Here is a 13,033-nt window from a genome sequence, read left to right as displayed (position 1 = left end):
TCAGAGAAAGAGGATCTCTTTTGCATTTCTGGTGGGAACGCAAGCTGGTGCAGCCACTCTGGAAAACAGTATGAAGTTTCCTCAAAAAATTAAAAATAGAACTACCCTACAACCCAGCAATTGCACTACTAGGTATTTATCCAAGGGACACAGGTATGCTGTTTGGAAGGGACCTATGCACCCCAATGTTTAGAGGAGCACTATCAACAATAGCCAAAGTATCGAAAGAGCCCAAATGTCCATCAATGGATGAATGGATAAAGAAAATGTGTGTGTGTGTGTGTGTGTGTGTGTGTGTGTGTGTATACACATACAAAGGAGTATTACTCGGAAATTAAAAAGAATGAAATCTTGCCATTTGCTACTACATGAATGGAACTGGAGGGTATTATGCTAAGTGAAATTAGTCAGTCAGAAAAAGACAAGTATCATACGACTTCACTCATATGAGGACTTTAAGACACAGAACAGATGAACAAGGGAAGCAAAAATAATATAAAAACAGGGAGGGGGACAAAACATAAGAGACTCTTAAATGTGGAGAACAAACAGAGGGTTACTGGAGGGGTTGTGGGAGGGGGGATGGGCTAAATGGGTAGGGAGAATTAAGGAATCTACTCCTGAAATCATGGTTACACTATATGCTAACTAATTTGGATGTAAATTACAAAAATAAAATTAAAAATAAAACAGTGCCATCAACTATAGTCACAATGTTATACATTAAGTCCTAATAATTTTTGCCAGTTAAATGGCTATTTTATTTTGTAGTGGGTCTACTGAACTCCTCATCCTGCCACTCTGGAAATCCCATCACTTGCCTTCATTTTTGATATAGGATTCAGGATTAGTAGCCATATTTTGTTTTGTTTTGTTTTTGTTTGTTTGTTTATTCCTTTTCAGTACTTAAAAGACATTGTTCCACTGTATTCTCACTTGCCTTTTTGTGATGAGGAATATGCTGTTGTACTTGTCTTTGTTCCTTTGTGATACCTATGGTTTTCCCCCTGCAAATTCTTTTAAGATTTTATTTTTATTACTAGATCTGAAGAATTTGATTATGATTTACCTGGTGGCATTTTCCTCATAATTGAGTCTCCTCGGGCTTCTTGGATTTGTAGGTATATACTTTTCATTCAGTTCTGAAGATTTCAGCTATTATTTCTTCAAGGATGTATTTACTCTGATTCCCACATCACTTTCCTCTTCAGGGACTCTAAATGCACATATTTTAGGCTGTTTGCTGTTGTTATATGGGTTACTCATGCTCTTTCTACCAAAAATATTTGTTTTTCTAAGTTTCATTTTAGATAGTTTCTTTACTGTATCTTCAAGTTCACCATTCCTTTCTACTTCAGTGTCTGATCTTCTGTTACTCTTTTTTGTGTAGCCTTCATTGCAAATATCATAGTCTTTATGTCTAGAAGTTTGATTTAAGCCTCATTTATCTCTTCCTTTTCTATACTTAACTTTTTGAACATCCCTGTTTTTTATGTATGAAACATAGTTAATAACTGTTTTATTTTTATATATATTTTTTAATTTTTTAATGTTTATTTCTGAGAGAGACAGAGTATGAGTGGGTTAGGGGCATAGAGAGAGAGAGACACAGAATCTGAAGCAGGTTCCAGGCTCTGAGCTGTCAGCACAGAGCCCAATGTGGGCCTCGAACCCACAAACCTTGAGATCATAACCTGAGCTGAAGTCAGATGCTTAACTGACTGAGCCACCCAGGTGCCCTTAGTTAATAACTGTCTTAATATCATTGTTTCTAATTCTGGCATTTTTATCCATCTTGGTCAGTTTCTATTGTATCGATTATTTTCCACATCATGGATTCTGATAATGAAATTCTTTGCATGCCTGTTAATCTTCGTTGGCATTTTAGATATTGTGAATTTTACCTTGTTGACTACTGGATATTTGTACTTCTGTAAATATTTTTGAGTGGCATTTTAGGGTGTGGTTAAGTTACTTGGAAACAATTTGATTTTTTAAATCTTGCTTTTTTGATTTGTGAGACAGATCTGGAGAAGTTCTCTGGCAGATTCTAGGGCTAATTATTCTCTTGACATTTTTTTTTTTTGAGTACCAAAAGCCCCATGAATTTTTATTTTTTCCACTCTGGCTTTTGAGGACAGGCACTGTTCCCAGTGACATGGGAACACTGGAAACCATTCTCTAATCCTTATGGATGGTTCTTACACTGGTTTCAGGTAGTTTTTCTTACTCATATGCACTGAAAAGTGCTCTGCCAGATACCATAGAGGGGCTTCTGCAGATCTCCATAATTCTCTTGCACGGCTCTTCCCTCTTCTGAATTGTGTTCTGTGAACTCTAATTGCTTTGGTCTCGTAAACTCTCAGCTTCATATCTTTAACTCAGGAAATCCACTGAGCTCTGACTGAGTGCTGTATCATGAGTCACAGCCTGGAAACTCTTTTAAGGCAGTGAGATAGAGCAGTTGTTAGGCTAATCTTACATGTTTCTGGTCTCAAAGACCGCTGTTTTTCATTGCCACATATCCAGTGTCTTGAAAACCATTGTTTTATCCATTTTTTTCTGATTCTTTGCTGTTTCAAGTGACAGAGTAAATCCAGTTCCTATTATACCATCTTGGATAGAAACAGGAGTGTTCATTGTCCCAGCTGAGTTTAATATTGCAGCCTGTTACTTTTCTGTAACATTTGTAGACCTTGAATTTCTTCTAGCTATTTGATTTGAGGAGCTATTGTTTAAATTGGGAGGCTACTGATTCTTTTTAACCATTTTCTTAGCAGGATACTCCTTAAGTTACATTTGTCACAAGGTAGGGGTGTGCAGTAGTTAGTATGTATAGTGGTTTTATATCCACAACATTCTATTACTTGTTTCTAGTAGATTGCAAGAAGAATGGAAAAGATGAGTTGATATGTCCATACTCTAGTGGTCTGCTTTCTCTGAGGCAGTCTCTGAATCTGGTTGAATCAATTGACCACTTTCTGCCTTAGGAACAAATGGAAGAAGAGGATATCTCTTTTAGAGCTGCCCATATCCAGCTTTAAAGACTCTGGTCAAGGCAAACTGGACTCTTTAGGGATAGTTTGGGTATTATCACCAATGGCAAATATTGTATGATAACTATCATGTGTGTGGAGTGATTATATATGTTTTTACAGTTGTTACATAGGAAACTACTTATTTTCAAACCACTCGTTTTAAAATATTCCTACCAGTAAATCAAATCCTCCTATAACAAAGTTTTTAAAATAATTAGTATTTTACTCAAACATTGAAAACCTTCCCATCATTACATGTACCTTGAGCCATAACTATAATGCAAAGTTGTTGAAAGCTACTGCCTGAATTCATACCCTGATGACATGCTACCATATTTTCTGTTAGGTCTCGTTGGCCCACAGGGAGATTTTCCAGTGTCATCCCAGGGCAGAATCTGTTCAGTGTCTAAATCCATCTACTAATTCTCTCTGGCAGCAGGCCAGTCTTCACTGATAACACTTTTTCTCTAAACAGATCATTCTGATTTTATAAACTTCTTTAGAAATTTTCACAAGGTTATGGAAGTTTTGTTTAAAGTGTATAACATTTTTCCCTACACATTTAATTGTTAGTTATCTTAGTGAAGTAATCTGCTTTGGATGCAACATTTCATTTTTCCCTTTGGTTATTTTTATTTTTAATGTATATACAATACATTGTATTGTAGAAATGTGGGAAGTGTGAAATAGTATGAAAAATTAAAAATAAAAACAACACCTACCCAGAAGTTACCATATAGGAATATTTTGGCATATGTCTTTCAAGCTTCTATTAAAAATTAAAAATAGTGAAATTACAGGATTTAGTAGCCTCAGTTTTCCCCAAAAAACATTATAAATTTGATATTCAAGTGTCATGAAATATTTTAAAACTGTAATTTGATTGTTTTACATCTCTCCATTATTGGACATTTATTCATTTTGTACTTTTTCATTACTATAAACACCACCAGTGAATCAATTTGTATCCACATTTGACATTGCTGTAAAATAACCAATTCCAAGTTTTAGTGGCTTAAAACTAATTATTGTGTGATTTCACATTATGAGTAGGAATCAACAGAGGTGGGCTCAGCTGGAGGATTGGCTAGGGGCTGGCTGGTGCCTATTGGCCTCATTAACCTGCCGTGGCTTTAGGTGCCATGATTAGAATGACCAGAATACCTGGGCCTCTCTCTCCATGCTGTCAGCCTCTCCACACTGTCTCTCTTCCTCACGATGTGTAGTCTGGGCTTATTTACAAAATAGCATTTGAAATTCAGAAGGGTCCAGAATCTGGTCATGTGCAGAAGTCACACAACTTTTCTTTCTTCTTTTTTTTTTTTAATGTTTAGTTATTTATTTTTGAGAGCGGGGATGGAAGCATGAGTCGGGGAGGGGCAGTGAGAGGGACAGAAGATCTGAAGTGAGCTCTATGCTGACAATAGAGAGCCTGATATGGAGCTCGAACTCATCAACTGAGACATCATGACCTGAGCAGAAGTTGGTCACTTAACTGACTGAACCACCCAGATTCTCCCTCACAACATTACTTCTGTGATGTTATATTGGTCAAAATCAGTCACAAGTCTTACATAGATCAAGTAGACTATACCCTTGTTAGTAGTTTTGACCATTTTCAACCTACCCTGACAGCTTTTCCCTAACATGAATGTATAGAAGCAGAACTATTTGGCAAAAGGATACAAACTTTCTGGAAAAGTTGCACTGATATTTACTTATACCAGAAGGGCACAAGAGTAATATCTTTAAAAACTTACCAGTATTTTTCCAGTTCTAGATCAAAACTTTGAACATCATTAGCACAAGAAATGGTGAAAAGGGATAACTTTATGTGGTCTCCTAAATGGTTTTTGACCCTTATCTGGACCAGTGCTTTGGGCTTTATCTAGACATATATTTTCTAAAAACGAAATCTTGGAAAAAGTTATCTCAATAAATCTTATCCATTGTCCATCTTTCTAGAGAGTAATACAAACATGTCAGAAACACTGTTACATATGACACTGGTAGTGAATTTAAATTAGCTTAAGTGTTTCCATTGTGTGGGCCATTTTAAAGTAATTCAGCTAAATAATTATTTTAGATTCATTGCTTTTATTTATTTTTTTAATGTTTATTTATTTTGAGAGAGAGAGAGAGAGACTGAATCCCAAGTGGGCTCTGTCAGCACAGAGCCTGGTGTGGGGCTGGAACCCACAAATCTAAGGTCTAAGCTGAAATCAAGAGTGGGACATTTAACCAACTGAGCCACCCAGGTGCCCCTAGATGCAGAGCTTTTACATGTTACAAAAAATTTCATATCCAGGATCTGTTGAAAATACATATGTTGGGGTGCCTGGGTGGCTCAGTCAGTTAAGCACCGGACTTTAGCTCAGGTCATGATCTCACTGTTAGTAGGTTTGAGCCCTTCATCGGTTTCTGTGCTGACAGCTCAGGGCCTGGAGCCTGCTTTGGATTCTATGTCTCCCTCTCCCTCTGCCTGTCTCTCCCTCCCCCCTTTTTAAAAATAAGTAAACATAAAAAAAATTTAAAAAATAAAATACATATGTATTCACCTACTTAAATATGTTAGAGTACAGTCACTGAATACTTAGCATTAGTGTATACTGTTATAGAATCATAGGATCACAGCTGGCTTTTGACTTACTATTAGTGGAATTATGGAGCATTTGTCCTTTTGTGACTGCCTTATTTCACTTAATATAATGTTATCAAGATTTATCCATGCTATATATAGCATATGATAGAATTTCCTTATTTTCTAAGGATGAATGATACTTCATTGTATGTATATATCACATTTTCTTTACGTATTCATATATTAATTGACATTTAGGTTATGTCCACCTCTTGGCTGTTGTGTTTTGCACATTTGATGTAGCCCCACTTATCTGTCTTTGCCTTTGTTGCCTGGGCTTTTGATGTCATATCCAAGAAATAATTGCCAAATGCAGTGTCATGAATATATTCCCATGTAGTTTTAGGAGTTTTCTAGGAGTCTCATAGTTTTAGGTATTATATTAAGTTCTTTGATACATTTTGAGTTAATTTCTCTATATGGGGTAGGATAAAAATATGCCCTCTTTCTTTTTCATGTAGATATACAGTTTTTCCAACATCATTTATTGAAGAGACTGTCGTTTCCCCATAATGTAGTTTTGACACTCTTGTCAAAAATCATTTAGCCAGGTACGCAAGGGTTTATTTCTGTGTGTTTTTTTTTTAATTCTGTTTCATTAGGTTATATTTCTGTCTTTATGCCATCACCACACTGACTTGTTTACTATTGCTTTGTAGTATGTCTAAAAATTGGGGAGAGCGGCTGATCGCAGTCCGGAGGTGAGGCGGAACTCTGAGGTCGTACATTATGGCTGACATGCAAAATCTGGTAGAAAGATTGGAGAGGGCAGTGGGCCGCCTGGAGGCAGTATCCCATGCCTCTGACATGCACTGTGGCTATGGAGACAGTGCTCCAAAAGGAGCAGCTCCATATGTGCAAGCATTTGACTCACTGCTTACCGGTCCTGTGGCAGAGTACCTGAAGATCAGTAAAGAGATTGGGGGAGATGTGCAGAAACATGCGGAGATGGTTCACACGGGCCTGAAGTTGGAGCGAGCTCTCTTGGTTACAGCCTCTCAGTGTCAGCAGCCAGCAGGCAATAAACTTTCGGATTTGTTAGCACCCATCTCCGAGCAGATCCAAGAAGTGGTAACCTTCCGGGAGAAGAACCGAGGCAGCAAGTTGTTCAACCACCTGTCAGCTGTCAGCGAAAGTATCCAGGCCCTGGGTTGGGTGGCTGTGGCTCCCAAGCCTGGTCCCTATGTGAAAGAAATGAATGATGCTGCCATGTTTTATACAAACCGAGTCCTCAAGGAATACAAAGATGTTGATAAGAAGCACGACTGGGTCAAAGCTTACTTGAGTATATGGACAGAGCTACAGGCTTACATTAAGGAGTTCCATACCACTGGACTGGCCTGGAGCAAAACGGGGCCTGTGGCAAAAGAACTGAGTGGATTGCCATCTGGACCTTCTGCTGGATCGGGTCCTCCTCCTCCCCCACCAGGCCCACCTCCCCCACCAGTCCCCACCAGTTCTGGCTCAGATGAGTCTGCTTCCCGCTCAGCACTGTTTGCGCAGATTAATCAGGGGGAGAGCATCACACATGCCCTGAAACATGTATCTGATGACATGAAGACTCACAAGAACCCTGCCCTGAAGGCTCAGAGTGGTCCAGTACGAAGTGGCCCCAAACCATTCTCTGCACCTAAACCAGGAGTCAGCCCGTCCCCCAAACCAACCACAAAGAAGGAGCCACCTGTACTTGAACTGGAGGGCAAGAAGTGGAGAGTGGAAAATCAGGAGAATGTTTCCAACCTGGTAATTGATGACACAGAGCTGAAACAGGTGGCTTACATATACAAGTGTGTCAATACAACATTGCAAATCAAGGGCAAAATTAACTCCATTACAGTAGATAACTGTAAGAAACTCGGTCTGGTGTTCGATGACGTGGTGGGCATTGTGGAGATAATCAATAGTAGAGATGTCAAAGTTCAGGTAATGGGTAAAGTGCCAACCATTTCCATCAACAAAACAGATGGCTGCCATGTTTACCTGAGCAAGAATTCCCTGGATTGGGAGATAGTCAGTGCCAAATCTTCTGAGATGAATGTCCTCATTCCTACAGAAGGCGGTGACTTTAATGAATTCCCAGTCCCTGAGCAGTTCAAGACCCTATGGAACGGGCAGAAGTTGGTCACCACAGTGACAGAAATTGCTGGATAAGCGAAGTGCCACTGGGTTCTTTGCCCTCTCCCTCACACCGTGGGATAAATCTGTATCAAGACGGTTCTTTTCTAGATTTCCTCTACCTTTCTGCTCTTAAACCGCTTCTCTGCTCTGAGAAGCACAGCTACCTGCCTTCACTGAAATATACCTCAGGCTGAGATTTGGGTGGGAGAGCAGGTCAGTTGATCTTCTGCAGGAAGGTGCGGCTTTTCCCTGTCAGCTCAACCACACCACCAGTCCGTTCTTAAGGAACTGCACACCAGGACTGCTGTGTTTTAGCTTTCAGCCTTTGGGGGTTATCTGACCAACAAACAGTCATTTGGGAAGAATAAAGCGGTCCCCAGGAAGTAACAGATCAGAATGTTCACTCAAGTTCATCTTTTTCTAACAATGCCCACGAAGGTAGCAGAGGCTGGTGTGATTCTAGCTGGTTCTTCTAACCAAACTAACTTTTCACTGTTGACAGGTGAGGCAGGGGTCGCACTGGACCAAAGGCTGAAGCCTGGCCATCTAGCATTCCAAGCAAAATTGATTCCTGTAGGCATTCCTTTTATTCTGCATTCCATCCTGGGTCTGCCTGAACCTGAGAGAGTAGGTTGTCCTGTATCGGCTGCTGGGCAGAGCCCTGCGCCCAGGCCAGTCAAAGGAGTCTTGGACCCTTTCTTTCACTGGGATCCCTGCCCAGCACCTTCCTACAGAGACGACTTAAACAAAAACAAAACAAGACAAAACAAACAAGGAAACTACACCATTCCAAGGAATCTGGAATTCCTTCCTTCTTCCATGCTAGGTGCCTGCCCTCCGACTTCACTGCCTCCTTTGCCCTGTCATGCCCAACTGCTTTTGGTTTCTGTCCAGGCACCTGAACAAAGGACTAAAATCTCCACTGCAGCCTGGTTTTAGGTCTTGTGTAAGAATCTTGCACAGCATTGCTAATGTAAATTACAGTTTTTCTCTCTAGGACACTTACCAAAATATGCAACTTTTTTTGGTGGGAAGAGAGATTGTCCTGTGACTTCTACCCATTTCCTGAGGCCTGTGGAAATAAACCTTTATGTACTTAAAGTTATACAGAAAATAGAATAAAATTAATACCAAACTTAAAAAAAAATAAAAAAAAATTAAAAAAAAATAAAAATTGGGAAATGTGAAACTGCTAATGTTTGTCTTTTTCTTTTTAAGATTATTGTGCTCCTTAAGGTACCTTGAGATTCCATACAGACTTTACAATAGGATTTTATATTTCTGCCAAAAATGTCATTGGTATTTTGGGTAGTATTGATATCTTAAAAATATTAAATCTTCCAGTCCATGAGCACAAGATGTCTTTCCATTTACTAGTGTCTTCTTTAATATCTATCACCAATGTTGTGTAGTTTGCCATGTACAAGTCCTTTGCTTCTTTGGTTTAATTTATTCCTAAATATTTCATTATTTTTTTAATTTTTTTAATGTTTATTTATTTCTGAGACAGAGACAGAAAGAACATGAGTGTGGGAGGGGCAGAGAGAGAGGGAGATACAGAATCAGAAGCAGGCTCCAGGCTCTGAGCTGTCAGCACAGAGCCCGACAAGGGGCTCAAACTCACAAACCGTGATATCATGACCTGAGCTGAAATTGGTTGCTCAACTGACTGAGCCACCCAGGTGCCCTTTATATTTTATTATTTTTGATGCTATTATAACTGGAACTGTTTTCTTAATTTCTTTTTAATGTTGTGCATTGTTAGCGTATAGAAATCCAGATGATTTTTGTTGATTTTATATTCTGCAACTTTATGAATTTGTGTGTGTGTGTGTGTGAGTGTGTAGAATGTTTAGAGTTTTCAATTTATAAGATAACGTTTCTGTATAGACATAATTTTCCTTCTTCCTTTACATTTTGGATGCCTTTTATTTCTTTGCCTTATAAGCTATGGGCTTTTCATGTATGGCCTTTATTATGTTGAGGTAATTCCTCTGCTTCTAGTGTGTTGATTTTTTTTTAATCATGAAAGGTTATTAAATTTTGTTAAATGTTTTTGTGAATCAATTGAGATTATCATGTGTTTTTTTCTTAAATTGTTAATGGTATATATGTTATATTAATTGATTTTCATATGTTGAACCACCTTGCAATCCACAAGTAAATCCCACTTGTTCGTGGTGTATATTCCTTTTAATTTGCTGTTGATTTTGGATTGCTAGTTTTTTGTTGAGAATTTTTTATCAGACTTCATCAGAGATATCGGTCTGTACTTTTCTTGTAGTGTATTTATCTAGCTTTAGTATTAGAATAATGATACCAGCCTCACAGAATGAGCTTGGAAACATTTCCTCCTCTTTAATTTCTTGGAAGAGTTTGGGGAGGATTGTTAATTCTTTAAATGTTTGTTAGAAATAACCAGTGAAACCATCTGGTTCTGGGCTTTTCTGTGCTAAGAGGTTTTGAATACATTTTCAATCTCCTTTCAAGTTACTGGTTTGTTAAGATTTTTTAATTTTTTTATGATTCAGTCTTGTTAGGTTGTATGTTTCTATTAATTTATCCATTTATTCCAAGTTATCCAATTTGTTGGTGTATAATTGTTATTGTTAGACTATTATAAACCCTTTATTTCTGTGCCATCAGATGTAATGTCTCCTCTCTCATTTATGATTTTAGTTGAGCCTTCTTTCTTTTACTCTTAGTGTAGCTAAAAGTTTGTGAACTCTCTTGATTATTTTGAAGAATCAACACCTGGTTTTGTTTATTTTAGTTTTTTGTTTTTCTATTCTTTATTATGTTTATCTCTGCTACAGTAATTATTATGTCCTCCCATCTGCTAACTTTTGGCTTAGTTTTTCTTTTTTAAATTTTATTTATTTATGTACTTATGTATTTATGTATTTATTTATTTAAATTAAATTATTTAAATTCAAGTTAGTTAACATATAATGTAGTGATTTATCACTTACATATAACAGTCCTCATTTCAGCAAGTGTCCTCCTTAATGCCCATCATCCCTTTCACCCATCCCCCCACACACCTCCCATCCAGCAACCCTTAGTTTGTTCTCTGTATTTAAGAGTACCTTATGGTTAGCCTGCCTCTCTGTTTTTGTCTTATTTTTCATTCTCTTCCCCTATGTTCATCTGTTTTGTTTCTTAAATTCCACATATGAGTGAAATCATATATTTGTCTTTCTCTGACTGATTTATTTCGCTTAGCACAATACCCTCTAGTTCCATCCACTGCAAATGGCGAAATTTCATTCTTTTTGATTGCCGAGTAATATTCCATTGTATGTATATATGTGTGTGTGTGTGTGTGAGTGTGTGTATACATATAACACATCTTCTTTATCCACATCTTCTTATCTTCTTTGTACTAGTCGGTGGACATTGGGCCCTTTCCGTAACTTAGCTATTGTTGATTGTGCTGCTATAAACATTGGATTGCATGTGATCCTTCGAATCAGTATTTTGTATCCTTTGGATAAATACCTACTGGTGCAATTGCTGGGTCATAAGGTAGTTCTATTTTTAATTTTTTGAGGAAACTCCATTCTGTTTTCCAGAGGGCCTGCACCAGTTTGTATTCCAGCCAATAGTGAAAAAGCATTCCCCTTTCTCCAGATCCTCACCAACATTTGTTGTTTCCTCAGTGGTTAATTTTAATCATTTTGACAGGTGTGAAGTTTGTGGTTTTGATTTGTATTTCTCTGATGGTGTATGAGGTTGAGCATCTTTTCATATGTCTGTTTGCCACTTTGATTGCTTCTTTGGAAAAGTGTCTATTCATTTCTTCTGCCCAGTTCTTCACTGGATTTGTTTTTTGGGTATTGAGTTTGACAAGTTCATTATAGATTTTGGATACTAACCTTTTATCTGATAAGCCATTTGCAAATATCTTCTCCTATTCCGTCGGATGCTTATTGGTTTTCTTGATTGTTTCCTTCACTGTACATAAGATTTCTATCTTGATGAGGTCCCAATAATTCATTTTTGCTTTTGTTTCCCTTGCCTCCAGAGAAATTTCTAGTAAGAATTTGCTGCAGCCAAGGTCAAAGAATTTGCTGCCTGTTTTCTCCTCTAGGATTTTTATGGTTTCCTATCTCACATTTATGTCTTTCATCCATTACAGCTTTGTAATACAGCTAGAAGTCCAGAATTGTAATGCCTCCAGCCTTGGTTTTCTTTTTCAGGATTGCTTTGGTTATACAGGGTCTTTTCTGGTTCCATACAAATTTTAGGATTGTTTGTTCCAGCTCTGAAGAATTCTGGTGTTAATTTGACAGAGATTACATTGAATATGTAGATTTTATTTGGGAAGTATCAACATTTTAACAACATTTGTTCTTCCAATCCATGAGCATGGAATGTTTTTTCATTTATCTTTGCCTTCTTCAATTTCTTTCATAGCTTTCTATAATTTTCAGTGTACAGATATTTTACCTCTTTGGTTAGATTTATTCCTAGGTATCTTATGGTTTTTGGTGCAGTGTAAATGAGATTTAGTCCTTGATTTCTCTTTCTGCCCCTTCCTTATAGGTGTCCAGAAATGCAACCAATATCTGTATGTTTATTTTATGCCCTGCAACTTTGCTGAATTCATGTGTCAGTTCGAGTTTTCTATGTATCACGTCATCTATGTATCATGTCATCTATGAAGAGTGAAAATTTGACTTCTTCCTTGCCAAATTGGATGCCTTTTATTTCTTTTTGCTGTCTGATTTGCTGAGGTTAGGACTTTCAGTACTATGTTGAACAACAATGTTGAAACTGGACATCCTTGTCGAGTTCTTGACCTCAGCGGGAAAGCTCTCAGTTTTTCCCAGTTGAGGATGATATTAGTTGTGGGTCTTTTGTATATGGCCTTTATGATGTTGAGGTATGTTCCTTTTATCCCCACTTTCCAAAGGATTTTTATGAAGAAAGGATGTTGTATTTTGTCAAATGCTTTTTCTGCATCTATTGACAGGATCATATGTTTCTTATAATTTCTTTTATGAATGTGGTGTATCACATTGATTGATTTGTGAATATTGATCTAGCCCTGCAGCCCAGGAATAAATCCCAGTTGACTGTGGTAATTGTTTTATAGTACTGTTGAATTCGATTTGGTAGTATCTTATTGAGAATTTTTGCATCCAGGTTCATCAGGAATACTGGCCTGTAATTCTCTTTAATAGTGAGGTCTTTGGTTTTAGAATCAAGGCAATGTTGGCTTCACAGAATG

At 37.7% G+C, this 13,033-nt stretch overlaps 2 protein-coding genes across 3 annotated transcripts in view; both read left to right on the top strand.

The window, feature by feature from the left end:
• Positions 1-13,033, top strand: part of GABRG3 (gamma-aminobutyric acid type A receptor subunit gamma3) — a 748,263-nt gene that overhangs the window by 25,376 nt on the left and 709,854 nt on the right. The gene's annotated exons all lie outside the window — the stretch shown is intronic.
• LOC124517322 (adenylyl cyclase-associated protein 1-like) lies at positions 6,378-8,932 on the top strand. The gene has a single exon (XM_047086713.1). It carries the CDS (start codon positions 6,409-6,411, stop codon positions 7,828-7,830), a length of 1,422 nt encoding a protein of 473 aa, XP_046942669.1. The 5' UTR covers positions 6,378-6,408; the 3' UTR covers positions 7,831-8,932.

The sequence above is a fragment of the Lynx rufus genome, unplaced genomic scaffold, assembly GCF_022079265.1.
Source record: "Lynx rufus isolate CCGP_SWC_20201006 ecotype Redwood Valley unplaced genomic scaffold, mLynRuf1.p SCAF_21, whole genome shotgun sequence".
Classification (NCBI taxonomy): domain Eukaryota; kingdom Metazoa; phylum Chordata; class Mammalia; order Carnivora; family Felidae; genus Lynx; species Lynx rufus.
Note: the sequence above shows the minus strand (reverse complement) of the source record. Positions and strands in the feature narration are given on the sequence as shown.

What these genes read in the sequence shown, in the direction of transcription:
- LOC124517322 (XM_047086713.1), top strand. Translation starts at nt 6,409, where the DNA reads ATGGCTGACATGCAAAATCTGGTAGAAAGATTGGAGAGGGCAGTGGGC.